The sequence below is a fragment of the Enhydra lutris genome, unplaced genomic scaffold (genome assembly GCF_002288905.1).
Source record: "Enhydra lutris kenyoni isolate GAN:26980312 unplaced genomic scaffold, ASM228890v2 scaffoldscaffold13, whole genome shotgun sequence".
In the NCBI taxonomy this organism is placed as follows: domain Eukaryota; kingdom Metazoa; phylum Chordata; class Mammalia; order Carnivora; family Mustelidae; genus Enhydra; species Enhydra lutris.
In genome coordinates this window covers 7,331,135-7,344,128 of record NW_019154097.1, presented here as the reverse complement: position 1 = coordinate 7,344,128, position 12,994 = coordinate 7,331,135, and the positions used below count along the sequence as shown (strand labels likewise).

Below are 12,994 nucleotides of genomic sequence, written 5' to 3'. Positions count from 1 at the left end.
TACACCTTTGATTATCAAACTTTCTCCAGCTCCACCCAGAAACATGAGGACAGATGCCAGAAGTGTTTGGTGAGAGAGTGAACCGAAGAGAGGAGCTCAAGCGAATGACTTGGCCTTGCCCAGTACTGGCCAGTCTGCCGGATGTGAGCGAGCCTAGTAGGAAAGAAATATATTGATTGCAAAGTGTGTTTGTGAGTAGACTGAACAGCTCCTCTGGCCCCTACCATTGTATTTAATGTTTTTGCTCCCACACTCTGCTTGCCAATGGAATGCAAAAATAAAATTCCCACTTCCCCTACATATTTCACCTCCTTAGGAAGAGGGCTCGAATGGAAGGTGTCAGCTGCCCTCCGTATCTCCAGAGCCACCTGATCCAGATCCTGCCATCCGATCAGTGGCCTTAATTCTCTTCTGCTTTTTATAACACTCAAAACCTAGAGAAGTAGAAGAAAAAGTACCCATAATCCCAGCACCCAGAGACAGCCGGTCTCCACATTACATTATGACCCCCCCCAGCCTGCCTTGTATTTAAAAATATTTCAGATCATCTAATAATACAAATGGCCTGCTTGCTTTTTGGTACTCCACATTGTGACCCTAAAACCTCGATGCTATAAAATCTCCTTATAAACTTCTACTTTTGATGAATATGTATTATTTTTCTGCTTATAAAAAATAACCTAGGTTTACTGTAGGCAGTTTGGGAAAAAATACAAAGCAATAATGAGGACATCCTGCTTCTGATCCCACCATGCGCTCTGACCTCTGTTCGTACACAGAGTGCATTTCTGTGAGACTTCTTATACAACTAAGGTCTTGCTATAACCCCAGTTTATATTTATATTTATATATACAGATATACAGATGTAGATATAGATATATCCCATGCCTAGTCCTTGTGTTCTTAAGCATTCTTCATTAGCGTCCTTTTAAATGGCTGAGTAATAATCTGTTTTCTGAAGGCATCGTGATTTATTTCACCTCTCCCCAGGTCTTTACTTCCAGTCTGAGGGAGTTATTTCCAGTTTGAAGCCAGACAGGGCCAGGATGAACCACTTGGCTCATAAAGCTTTGTCTGCATGTCAGCTCACTTTTTTAGGATGGATTCTCAGAGGTAGAAGTATCTGCAGTTCTGCATATTTTAACGGGGTTTTCAGGAAGACTTTCTCAGTGAGATGCATCCTTTTCCTGGGAGAACATTTGATGAAAAGCCTGCCTCTTTGGCTGCTCTTTACCTACAAGGAAGGCTTGCTCGGGCGGGAGCGAGCCCATCGCACCTCTGTCTATTATGTCCAAGTACAGTGAACCAAATGGATGATTGCCCTTTGCTTTGTTCCCCAGAGCAAGAGGAAGCGGAGCTGGAGGAATTCCTGTGCCCTGTGCAAACGCCCCCCGGGCTTGTGGGTGTGGCGGCTGCCTTGCAGCCCGCACCTGCCATGCCCTTGGCCCTTCAGAACATTTCCCTCAAGCATCTTGGAACTGAAATACAGTAAGTGCGGTGGAACGGAGGGGCTGGCCAAGCTGCACACAGCCCCTTCTTTGGAGCTTACACTGATCTGGTGTGATCCATGCAGGGAGGTGGGCCTGGGGAAAGAGTTAGGGGCTTCATTTTTAATTCATAACATTATTACTTTAAAATACTACATTTGTTGTTCTGGTTTTTTAAAATAGTGCATTTTGTTAAAGATTTTATTTATTTATTTGAGTGCGAGAGAGAGTGGGGTGAAGGGCAGAGGGAGAAGCACACTTCCTGCTGAGCAGGGAGCCCAAGGCAGGACTTGATCCTGGGACTCTAGGATCATGACCTGAGCCAAAGGCAGATGCATATCTGACTGAGCCACCCAGGTGCCCCAGAGTAGTGCATACTCTTTGTAGGAAATTAGAAACATCTCGAAAGGTAGAGAGTTTCAATTACCCATGATCCTATCACCCAGACAGCATTCTTAGCCTTTGGCATATCTCATTCCTCTGCATTTTCTGTAAAACTGCATGCCTAACTGAGATCCTACTGAACGTAACATGATGATGACCTCAAAAGTGTCTTCATATGGGAAATGCATCAGATTATTCACTTTTTTTTCCAGAGTGACTGTATGCAACCCACTTTCTAAAAAAATTTTTATAGAAGTTTTATTTTTCATCACGATAAGTGTACTCTCTAATCTTCATCATGTATTTCACCCATCCTGCCACCCAGCTCCCCTCTGGCAACCACCAGTTTGTTCTCTGAAGTTAACAGTCTGTTTCTTGGTTTACCCCTCTTCTCTCTCTCTCTCTTTTTTCTTTTGCTCATTTGTTTTGTTCCTTAAATTCCATGTACAAGTGAGATCATATGTTATTTGTCTTTCTCTGATGACTTATTTCACTTAGCATTATATTCTCTAGCTCCATCCATGTTGTTGCAAATGGCAAGATTTCATTCTTTTAATGGCTGAGTAATATTCCATTATGTATATATACCACATCTTCTTAATCCATTCTTCTGTCAGTGGATGGACACTTGGGCTGCTTCAACAATTTGGCTATTGTAAATAATGCTACAATAAACATAGAGGTGCATGGATTCCTTTGAGGTAGAGTTTTTGTATTTTGGGGGACATATACCCAGTAGCGCAATTACTAGATTATAGGGTAGTTCTATTTTTTTATTTTTCTGGGAACCTCATTACTGTTTTCCAGAGTATCTACATCAGATCACATTCCCACCAATGGTGCAGGAGGGTTCCATTTTCTCCACATCCTCATCAACACTTGTTGTTTCCTGTGTTGTTAATTTTAGCCATTCTGATAGATTATGAGTTGATATCTCATTGTAGTTTCAATTTGTGTTTCCCTGATGATGAGTGATGTTGAGCATTTTTTCATGTGTCTATTGGCCATCTGGATGTCTTTTTTGAAGAATGTCTATTCGTGTCTTCTGCTATTTTTAATAGGATTATTTGGTTTTGGGGTGTTGAATGGTATCAGTTCTTTATATATTATGATACTAATCCTTTATCAGATATGTCATTTGCAAATATCTTCTCCCATTCAGTAGGTTGCCTTTTAGTTTTGTTGATTGTTTCCTTTGCTGTGCAGAAGCTTTTCATCTTGATGTAGTCCCAATAGTTTATTTTTGCTTTGTTTCCCTTGCCTCAAGAGACATATCTAGAAAAGTGTTGCTTCAGCCAATGTAAGAGAAATTACTGCTGTGCTCTCTTCAAGGATTTTATGGTTTAAGGTCTCACATTTACTCTTTAACCCAATGATCCAGTTTCTCTCTTTGGCATGTACCTGTCCAGTTTCCCCAACACTATTTGTTGAAGAGACTTTTTCCCATTGCTTATTCATTCCTCTTTTGTCAAGATTAATTGACCATATGATTGTGTGTTTATTTCTGGTTTTCTATTCTGTTCCATTGATCTATGTGTCTAATTTTTTTGCCAGTATCATACTATTTTAATTACTACCACCTTATAATATAACTTGAAACCTGGAATTGTGATGCCTCTAGTTTTGTTTTTCTTTTATTAAATTCACTTGTAAAATGTGTAACTTACTGTATGTCTATCATATCTCAGCTACTTTTTCATTTGTTATTCATTATTTATACAATTTCCCACAAGTAGGATTTGTTTTAAATAGTTCATAAGAAGATAGTAGTTATGGCCTGAGCTTTGGAGACAGACTGCCTGGATTCATATCACCAGTCGTAGTCCGCGCTGCCCGTGGCAACTTGTTTGATTTCTCTGTGCCTCACTTAAATTGTTAGAGAAGTAAATACAACAGTGCCTGCCCTACACGATTATCGTGGGAGTTAAATGGGTCAATGCATGCAAAGTGCTTTAGGACTGTGCTTAGCCATGGTAAGTACTTTATAAATATTGTCTGCTGCTACTATTTTTTTTTTTAAGATTTTATTTATTTATTTGACAGACAGAGATCACAAGTAGGCAGAGAGGCAGGCAGAGAGAGAGAGGAGGAAGCAGGCTCCCTGCGGAGCAGAGAATCTGATGCGGGCTCGATCCCAGGACCCTGAGATCATGACCTGAGCCGAAGGCAGAGGCTTTAACCCACTGAGCCACCCAGGCGCCCCTGCTGCTACTATTGCTAATCTAACTGAAGAATAGGAAGTTCTTGGGAATTCAGATGGTACCCAATACTGAGCCTGTTGAGGTGCTTATTTTCTGTGGACTTCAGATAGACTGGGACCTCTTAGGAAGCAGCCTACATTGTTCCCTGGACTTGGATTAGAGACCCCTGGCTCTCTGTGACTCAGAGCATTTCCCTGTCGACCTCAGTGTTTGAAGTCCCTCGAGTAGCTAGAAAGGTGGTGATGCTTGCAGGAGAGAAGCAGGTTTTAGGGAAAGACAGTGAGTGTCCTCCAGGGCCTGCTGGCTGGAGGTAGGACTGCCCTTGTGAGGCATTTGGATGGAGGGGCCCAGAACTCTGGAGAGTAATCTGAGCTGGGGAGAGAGACTTGGGGGTGTCGGGTATGGGTGAGCTCCCAAGGTGAGTGGATAAGGAAGGTGCCCTGCAGGGGATCTTCCCTCAGTGCGAATTGGAGAGAACTGGGTACATTGGGAGCCCGCTGTAGGGTAGAAGGGGCTGAGATACACCCATCCAGGTTGTATCCAGTGTAGAGTCTCACCAAGCTTAAGCCAGGTCTGTGCAATGAAGGCCACAAACAGAAGTGGAAGAGGGAACATGCAGAGACAGAAAGGAAGGAAGTTTCAGAGGATCAGTTCGTTACTTCCCTCCTGACATTTGTAATAACCCACAGAAAATGTGAGGAAAAGGTGCAAGAAGTGGGCTACTTGCCGTGGGCTGCTGACAGCCCCAGTACGATCGGGGTTGCCCTTGTCTCCTGCACCCTAGGCACTGGCTGGTCTTAGAGCTTGCTGTGGGCTCTGCCATGAGCCGGGGCTCATGGGAAGGGAGTAAGAGTGCTTCTAGAGCTCTGTGCTAGGTTCCTTGCACCATCGCTGAGATGGCTGCACAAATCTATGAGGTGGTGTCATAACAGTTAAGTTCTTAGGGCGTGGAGTCAGACATCCGGGTCTGATGCTCAGTCCCCCCACTCACTAGCTCTGTGGCTTTGGCTACTTATCCTTTCTGAATCTCCATTCTCCTCTCTGGACAGTGGATGTGACACTGCTGCTCACTTCACTGGACCCTTGTGAGGATTGAGTGAGTTGAATGACTAGTGTCAGCTTAGTGCTTGGCCAGTGGAAGGACCCAGTCGCTGTCTGTTGTGCACATGTTCCTCATCCCCACTCCAGATCAGGAAACCCTGGCTCAGGGAAGATAAATGGCTCCCCAAGGTTATCTTTCCAGAGCAAGTCTTTATGACTGCTCCCCCCCACTGCTGGGCCTTCCAGACTTAGGGTCATGACCTGAGCCAAAGGCAGACCCTTAACCAACAGAGTCACCCAGGTGCCCGGCCAATATTATCCTGATACCAAAACCAAATAAAAATAGCACAAGAACCTGGAGCTTTCACCTAGAATTTCCTTGTGTTGATTTTGGCAGCAGGCCTGGTTTTTTCCCTAATTCTTCTCTTCACAGGACTCCCAGCTGTATATGAGAATTTCAATTTCAACGCTGCAGTTTATATGGGTTCAAAACTCTGCTTTCTTTCCTCTCTTGCAGCCAATGTTCTAGGTTTATGATATCAACAGTTGATCTGTGGTCACACAGACACACACCATCTTGTAGCTGTGTGTGGTGATGGATATTAACTAGATGTAGTGTGGTGATCATTTCGTACTATGTTGAATAAATATGTTGTACACCTGAAATGATTATGTTCTGTGTTAGTTGTATCTCAATTAAAAAAAAAAAAAAAAGACGGACAGTTGACCCCAGAACAAATTCATGTCCTCAGTCAACTTTCACAACGATAATCCCGCAGACACAAATTTCAGAATTCAGCGTCGTATGATAAGCATCTTTATTTCTTACATATCTGGATTCAGCTGATATAGGCTAGGTACACCTGGTCTTGACTCCAAACTGTTGGTAAGATTTAGATCTGCTGATGGGGCGCCTGGGTGGCTCTGTGGGTTAAGCCTCTGCCTTTGGCTCAGGTTATGATCCCAGGGTCCTGGGACCGAGCCCCGCATCAGGCTCTCTGCTCAGCAGGGAGCCTGCTTCCCTCCTCTCTCTCTCTGCCTGCCCCCCTGCCCACTTGTGATCTCTGTCTGCCAAATAAATAAATAATATATATATTTTTTAATTAAAAAAAGATCTAGGTCTGCTCCTTGTGTTCCTCATCTTCCATGGACCAGCCCCTGCCTGAGCCATGTTCTTCAAGAGCCCATGCTCTGTATACAAGGACATTTTAAGCCTATGTTTACATCACTTCTGCTAACATCCCTTTGAACAAAGCAAGTTCCGTGGCCATGCCCAAGTCCCGAGAGGAAATACTCTGCTCCTAAGGAGGTGGTGGGAAAGGGGTGAATATTTGCTGAGGAGTACTCTGATCTGCACCTTCACCTTCGTACTTGAAGTTCATCTTTCCATGTCCCCAAGAATTTCCCTTCCTTTCCTGGGAATTCAGCTCAGTATTTTTGAAACGTGTTTGGTATTTATGTAGCATCTAGGTGTCTGTGAATAAGGGCTTTTCAGGGTAATCTGTCCACCATACTGCTGGAAGTGTACACTGTGCAGAGGGATGATACAACAAAGCCAGGACTCCCATCACGGATCTACAGACCTTCTTCACGCCCCCCCCCCTTTTTTTTTAAGATTTTGTTTATTTGGGAGAGAAAGCACAAGGTTGGGGGAGGGACAGAGGGAGAGGAAGAAGGAGACTCCCCGCTGAGTGGGGAGCCCAACTCCAGGCTTGATCCCAGGACCCTGGAATCATGACCTGAGCTGAATGCAGACACTTAACCAACTGAGCCACCCAGGCACCCCTCCCCTTCTCTTTTGACCACACTATTGCTGCCTTTTAAGTGAATGACCTCTGCATTTATTTCATTGTTTTTCAAACTGTTGACCACCATCACAGTAAGAAATACATTTTATTTTATAGTTTATTTTATAGTTACATATATATGTAATTTACAAAATATTAACTCCATTCTGAGTGGGATCCATTCTGATATTTTCCATTCCATATTTTTTTATTTAAATTCAATTAGCCAACATACAGTAAGTACATCATTAGTTTCAGATGTAGTGTTCAGTAATTCATCAGTTGCATACAACACCCAGTGCTCATCACATCATGTGCCCTCCTTAATGCCCATCACCCTATCCTACCCACCTCCCCTCCAGTGACCCTCAGTTTGTTTCCAGTAGTTAAAAGAGTCTCTCATGGTTTTTCTCCCTCTCTGATGACTTCCCATTCAGTTTTCCCTCCCTCCCCCTAAGATCTTCTGCACTGTTTCTTATATTTCACATCTGTGTGAAACCATATGATAATTGACTTTCTCTGTTGACTTCTTTCGCTAAGTCTAATACCCTCCAGTTCCATCCACGTCAATGTAAATGGTAAGTATTCATCCTTTCTGATGGCTGAGTGATACTCCATCATACATATACACCACATCTTCTTTATTGATTCATCTGTTGAAGGACATCTTGCCTCTTTCCACAATTTGGCCATTATGGACATTGCAGCTTAAACATTGGGGTGCAGGTGCCCCTTTGGATCAATACATTTGTATATTTGGGGTAAATACCTAGTAATGCAATTGCTAGGTCGTGGGGTACCTCCATTTTTAACTTCCTTTTTTTTTTAAAGATTTTATTTATTTATTTTACAGAGAGAGACACAGCGAGAGAGGGAACACAGCAGAGGGGGTGGGAGAGGGAGAAACAGGTTCCCCATGGAGCAGGAAGCCTGATGCGGGGCTTGATTGCAGGACCCTGGGATCCTGACTTGAGCTGAAGGCAGACGCTTAACGACTGAGCCACCCAGGCGCCCCTCCGTTTTTAGTTTCTTGAGGAACCTCCATACTACTTTCCAGAGTGGCTGCATTAACTTGCATTTCCACCAGCAGTGTAAGAGGGTTCCCCTTTCTCCACATCCTTGCCAACATTTGTTGTTTCCTATCTTGTTAATTTTAGCCATTCTGACTGCTGTGATGTGGTATTTCATTGTGGTTTTGGTTTGTATTTCCCTGATGCCAAGTGATGTGGAGCATTTTTTCTTGTGTCTGTTGACCATTTATGTCTTCTGCCCATTTCTTGCCTGGATTGTTTGTGTTATGGATGTTGAGTTTGATAAGTTCTTTATAGATCTTGAATACTAGTCCTTATCTGATAAATATCTTCTCTCATTCTGTAGGTTATCTTTTAGTTTTATTGACTGTTTCCTTTGTTGTGCAGAAACTTCTTATCTTGATGATGTTCCAATAGTTAATTTTTGCTTTTCTTTACCTTGCCTTTGGAGACAAGTCTAGCAAGAAGTTTCTGTGGCCAAGGTCACAGAGGTTGCTGCCTGTGTTCTTAAGGATTTTGATGGTTGCCTGTCTCACACTAAGGTCTTTATTCCATTTTGAGTCTATTTTTGTGTGTGGTATAAGAGAATGGTCCAGTTTCATTCTTCTGCATGTGGCTGTCCTATCTTCCCAGCACCATTTGTTGAAGAGACTGTCTTTTTTCCATTGGATGTTCTTTCCCGCTTCATTGAAGATTAGTTGACCATAGAGTTGAGGGTCCATTTTTGGGCTCTCTATTCTGTTCCATTGATCTATGGATTGTGCCAGTACCATACTGTCTTGATGATGATAGCTTTGTAATAGAGCTTGAAGTCTGGAATTGTGATGCCACCAGCTTTTAGTTTTCTTTTTCAACATTCCTCTGGCTATTTGGGGGTCTTTTCTGGTTCCATACAAATTTTAGGATTATTTGTTCCAGCTCTGTGAAAAATGTTGATGGTATTTTGTAGGGATTTCATTGAATGTGTAGATTGCTCTGGTAGCATGGATGTTTTAACAATAGTTGTTCTTCCAATCCATGAGCATGGAATGTTTTTTCATTTCTCTGTGTCTTCCTTAATTTCTTTCATGAGTGTTCTATAGTTTTTAGTACAGATCCTTTGCCTCTTTGTTTAGGTTTATTCCTAGGTATGTTGTGCTTTTTGGTGCATCCATTCCATATTTTAAATGCTGGTCACAGGGCACCTGATTGGCACAGTCAGTTAAGCGTCTGACTCTTGGCTTCAGCCCTGGTCATGATCTCAGAATCCTAAGATTGAGCCCCACATTGAGCTCCATGCTCTGCACGGAATCTGCTTGAGATTCTCTCTCCCCCTGCCTCTCCTGCTTGTGTGCTCTCTCTCTCTCGCTCTCTCTCTCAAATCTTAAAATAATAAAATATGTTCTAGTCATGATACTAAACTGATTTTACAATCTACCAATGGTTCACAACCTCCAGTTGGAAAAACACTGACCTAGCGAACTCCTTTAATTATCTTCTCTTCCTCATTATTAATTTTGGAATATATCTACTTTTATCTCTTTGCAAATGGAAAATAAACTCAGTTAAACTGTCCTCTCATCTGACTCATTATGAATTTCTCTCACACCTCAGCCAGGCTTTGGTGCCACCTAGTTCCTTCCTACAAACCCAGCACGCACTGAGCCTGCAGTCCGGGCATGTGCGCCCAGCGCCAAGTGCCAACAGGCATGCAAGCTGTTTGGTGCCCAGCTCTTGGAGAAATGACACCGTTATTCAGCCTAGACAAGAACTGGGTCAAAGGGTAGCCCATGGACAAAGTGCAGTAAGTTCCTTGGAGGCCATGAGATGATTAGTGAAGGCCTCCAAGAGAACAGATCTGAATGGGCAAAGAAAACAAGGGGAGAAGGATCCAGAAGGGGTTTGAAGCTTTCCTCAGCAGAAGCAGGAAGGCACCGATCATTTTTGAGCCAAGTAGTTATAAAACCAGATGAAGGTTTCAGGACAGTTGATTTGGCAAGTCTAGCATTCATTCAGCACATATACCGTAAGTGCCCTCAGTGTTGCTGGCACCGTGCTAGGCATTGGAGTGTTTGAGTGAACAAAACGGGCAGACATCCTTGTACTCACTAGAACTTACTCTCCGGGGGCGCCTGGGCAGCTCGGTCAGTCAAGCGTCCACCATCCGCCTTCAGCTCAGGGCATGATCCAGGGTCCTGGGATCGAGCCCCTCTTCGGGCTCTCTGCTCAGTGGGGAGCCTGCTTCTCCCTCTCCTTCTGCCTGCCGTCCCGCCTGCTTGTGTGTGCTTGTGCACATTTTCTCTCTCTCTCTGTCAAATAAATAAATAAAATCTTTAAAAAAAAAAGAACATACATTCCAGCAGTGTGGCTGGGGGCAGGGGAATCAAGCCTGTATTGTTTATTAGCAATATCGTGTGTGGATGGCCATAAGCATGATGAGAAAATGAAAAGGAGAGGGCTTGGGGAGTGGCTCAGGTGGGATGCACCTCCAGGCTGCCTGGAGTCCAGCCGACTGCTCCGCTTGGAGCATGACTATGGTGAAGGAGGTGGCTTCAGCAGGGGCAGCAGGGAGAGCGGAGAGACAGTGGAGGGGCAGGATGGCAGCCTCAGGCTCCTGTTTTCCTTTCAGAAACACAATGTACAATATTCGGGGCAATAGGCAGGCCCAAGGAACAGGCCACGGACCTCCAGGAGAAGATCCTCCCGGGAGTGCGGAACCTCAGAGGGACGAGCAGCCCTTACCCTCCGACCCAGGCACCCCAGGTGAGCTCAGGTTTGGGCTATCGTCAGAGACCAAGCAAGTGCCCTCTGTATCCTCCCCAGTGCCTTTTGTGTTGAACATGAAACTCTCCAGGTCACTCCTCCTGGTTTCCATGGTCTAGCAGCAGTGACTCTTTTTTTTTTTTTTTAATTAATATTACTATGATAAAATACACATGAAATATACCACTTTAACCAGTTATAAGTGCACAGTTCAGTGGCATGAAGCACATTCACGGCGGTGTTCAACCCTCACCACCATCCGTCTCCAGGAAGTCTTTTTTGTCTTCCCAAACAATGCTCTTAGCACTGACTCCTAAAGTAGTAAAAGAAAATGTCTTTCACTTTTTCTTTCTTACTGTTTTTTTTTAAATTTATAAGGACAGGATATAAAAATGCCTCCCTGAGGTGATTAAAATCAGATCTGCATGAAGAAGCAGAACAAGTGACCTTTAGCTGTCCATCCAGCTGTTCCATAGCACTTTACTATTTCACAGAATGCGAGTGGCCCACACCTTCAGGGGGGGGGATCGGCCTTTTTTTTTTTTTTTTTTTTTTTTTAGGAAATTGGGATGGGTGCCCTTAGGACATTCTGTAATCTGGAAACAGTTGGAAGAAAACTGGCTGAGGCAGCACCATGGGGTCTTCTAGCCGTGAGGACCCCTGGGCTATAAAGAAGTGGCTCCAGAAAGAGCATCCCTTTGGAGCAGTGCCCATGTATTGCAGTAAACAGTGCATGAGGGGTTCAGTATCCCGGGGAACCAGGGCTAATGGAACCAGCACTGCTATGTAGCAGCTCCTTTGTGCCGAGGCTACCTTAAGCACTTTTTTCCCTTTGGTAACAGTTTCATTAAAATATAATTTACAGGGACGCCTGGGTGGCTCAGTGGGTTAAGCCGCTGCCTTCGGCTCAGGTCATGATCCCAGCGTCCTGGGATGGAGTCCCACATCGGGCTCCTTGCTCAGCAGGGAGCCTGCTTCTCCCTCTGCCTCTGCCTGCCACTCTATCTGCTTGTGCTCACTCTCGCGCGCGCTCTCTCTCTCTCTCTCTCTCTCTGACAAATAAATAAATAAAATCTTAAAAAAAAAAAGAATAAATAAAATATAATTTACATACCAAACAATTCACCCCTTTGAAGTCTACCGATTCACCACAATCAACTCTAGAACATGCTTATTATCCCCAAAAGAAACCTCGCATCCCTCCAGCTCTAGGCAGCCGCTGTTCAGCTCTCTATCTCTGTGGATTTGCCTGTTCTGGATAGTTCATACAGATGGACTCTGCAGTGTCTGGTCCTTTAGGACTGGCTCCTGTCACCGAACAGAATCTTTTCAAGTTTCTCTTATGGGTACCAAGTGCTTCACCTGCTTTAACCTCTTTGACCCTTCCAGCAACCTGAGCGGTAGCTTCCGTTGTTCTCATTTACTTAATCAGAGGACCGAGGACAGAAAAGTGGGAGTGGCTCGCTCATGACCGTACTGCTTGTGCGGAACTGGGAACTAGAGTTCAGGCTGAGGCTTTAGAAAAGTCTCATTTTCTAAAGCAGTGATTTTTCACACTATGTTTTTATTGCCATGACGCCTTGACTACCATAAATGAAATCTAATATACAGTGCAGATCAAAGCAGACTTGAAGCAGGGGAATGGGGTCTCGGCTCCCCTCAGCTCCTCCTACCATCTTCCCCTCCCAGCTAGCCCTGTAGCACACCCGTGAAATCCTACAGCACTGACGGAGACCACTCTCTTAGGCCTTATCTTCTCAAACTATGAAATGGGTGCCATGATCCCTACCTTGCCTGCCCTCAGAGTCAGTGGAGAGTAGTGTTATCAGAGGGCAGCAGGGCTGTAGGGAGCCTCTCTGCTCTTCTATACCCCATGCAGGAAAGAGAAAGAAAGAAGCCTTGCTGTCCTTTGACCTCTGCAATTGGGTTTGTACCCAGCGCAGCCGGATTTCTTTTAAGTCTAGAACAAAACCATTCTGTTCTTGTATTCAGCAAGGCCAGGCAGATTCTGATCCCTACTCTTTTCTTCTCTATTCGAGATGGTTTGGCTGACCCTAGAAGAAACATGCTAAATTATTCGACTCATCCTCAAAGCCCTACCTGTCCCCTCACCTGGGATCCCATATCATGTCCTTATTTTTAACACCCTAGTCCCAAACGGATTGGGGATAGCTTATTAAACTATATATCAGGGGAAAGTAAGTGAGTAATCTGGTTTAGGAAATTTAGATAAGACCAAGATAAGATCCTATAGAATAGCTATGAGTGAGCAGCAGATGCGGCTCTGAGCTTCTCGGTAGCCAAGGTAAAGAGGGAAATA

At 44.2% G+C, this 12,994-nt stretch overlaps 1 protein-coding gene across 1 annotated transcript in view; it reads left to right on the top strand.

Annotated features, from left to right (window-relative positions):
• The window catches only part of LOC111146088 (TBC1 domain family member 2), a 51,157-nt gene that overhangs the window by 9,140 nt on the left and 29,023 nt on the right, over positions 1-12,994 (top strand). The window contains 2 exon segments of the mRNA XM_022501472.1: positions 1,342-1,489; positions 10,541-10,674. Coding sequence (XP_022357180.1) covers positions 1,342-1,489; positions 10,541-10,674 — 282 coding nt within the window.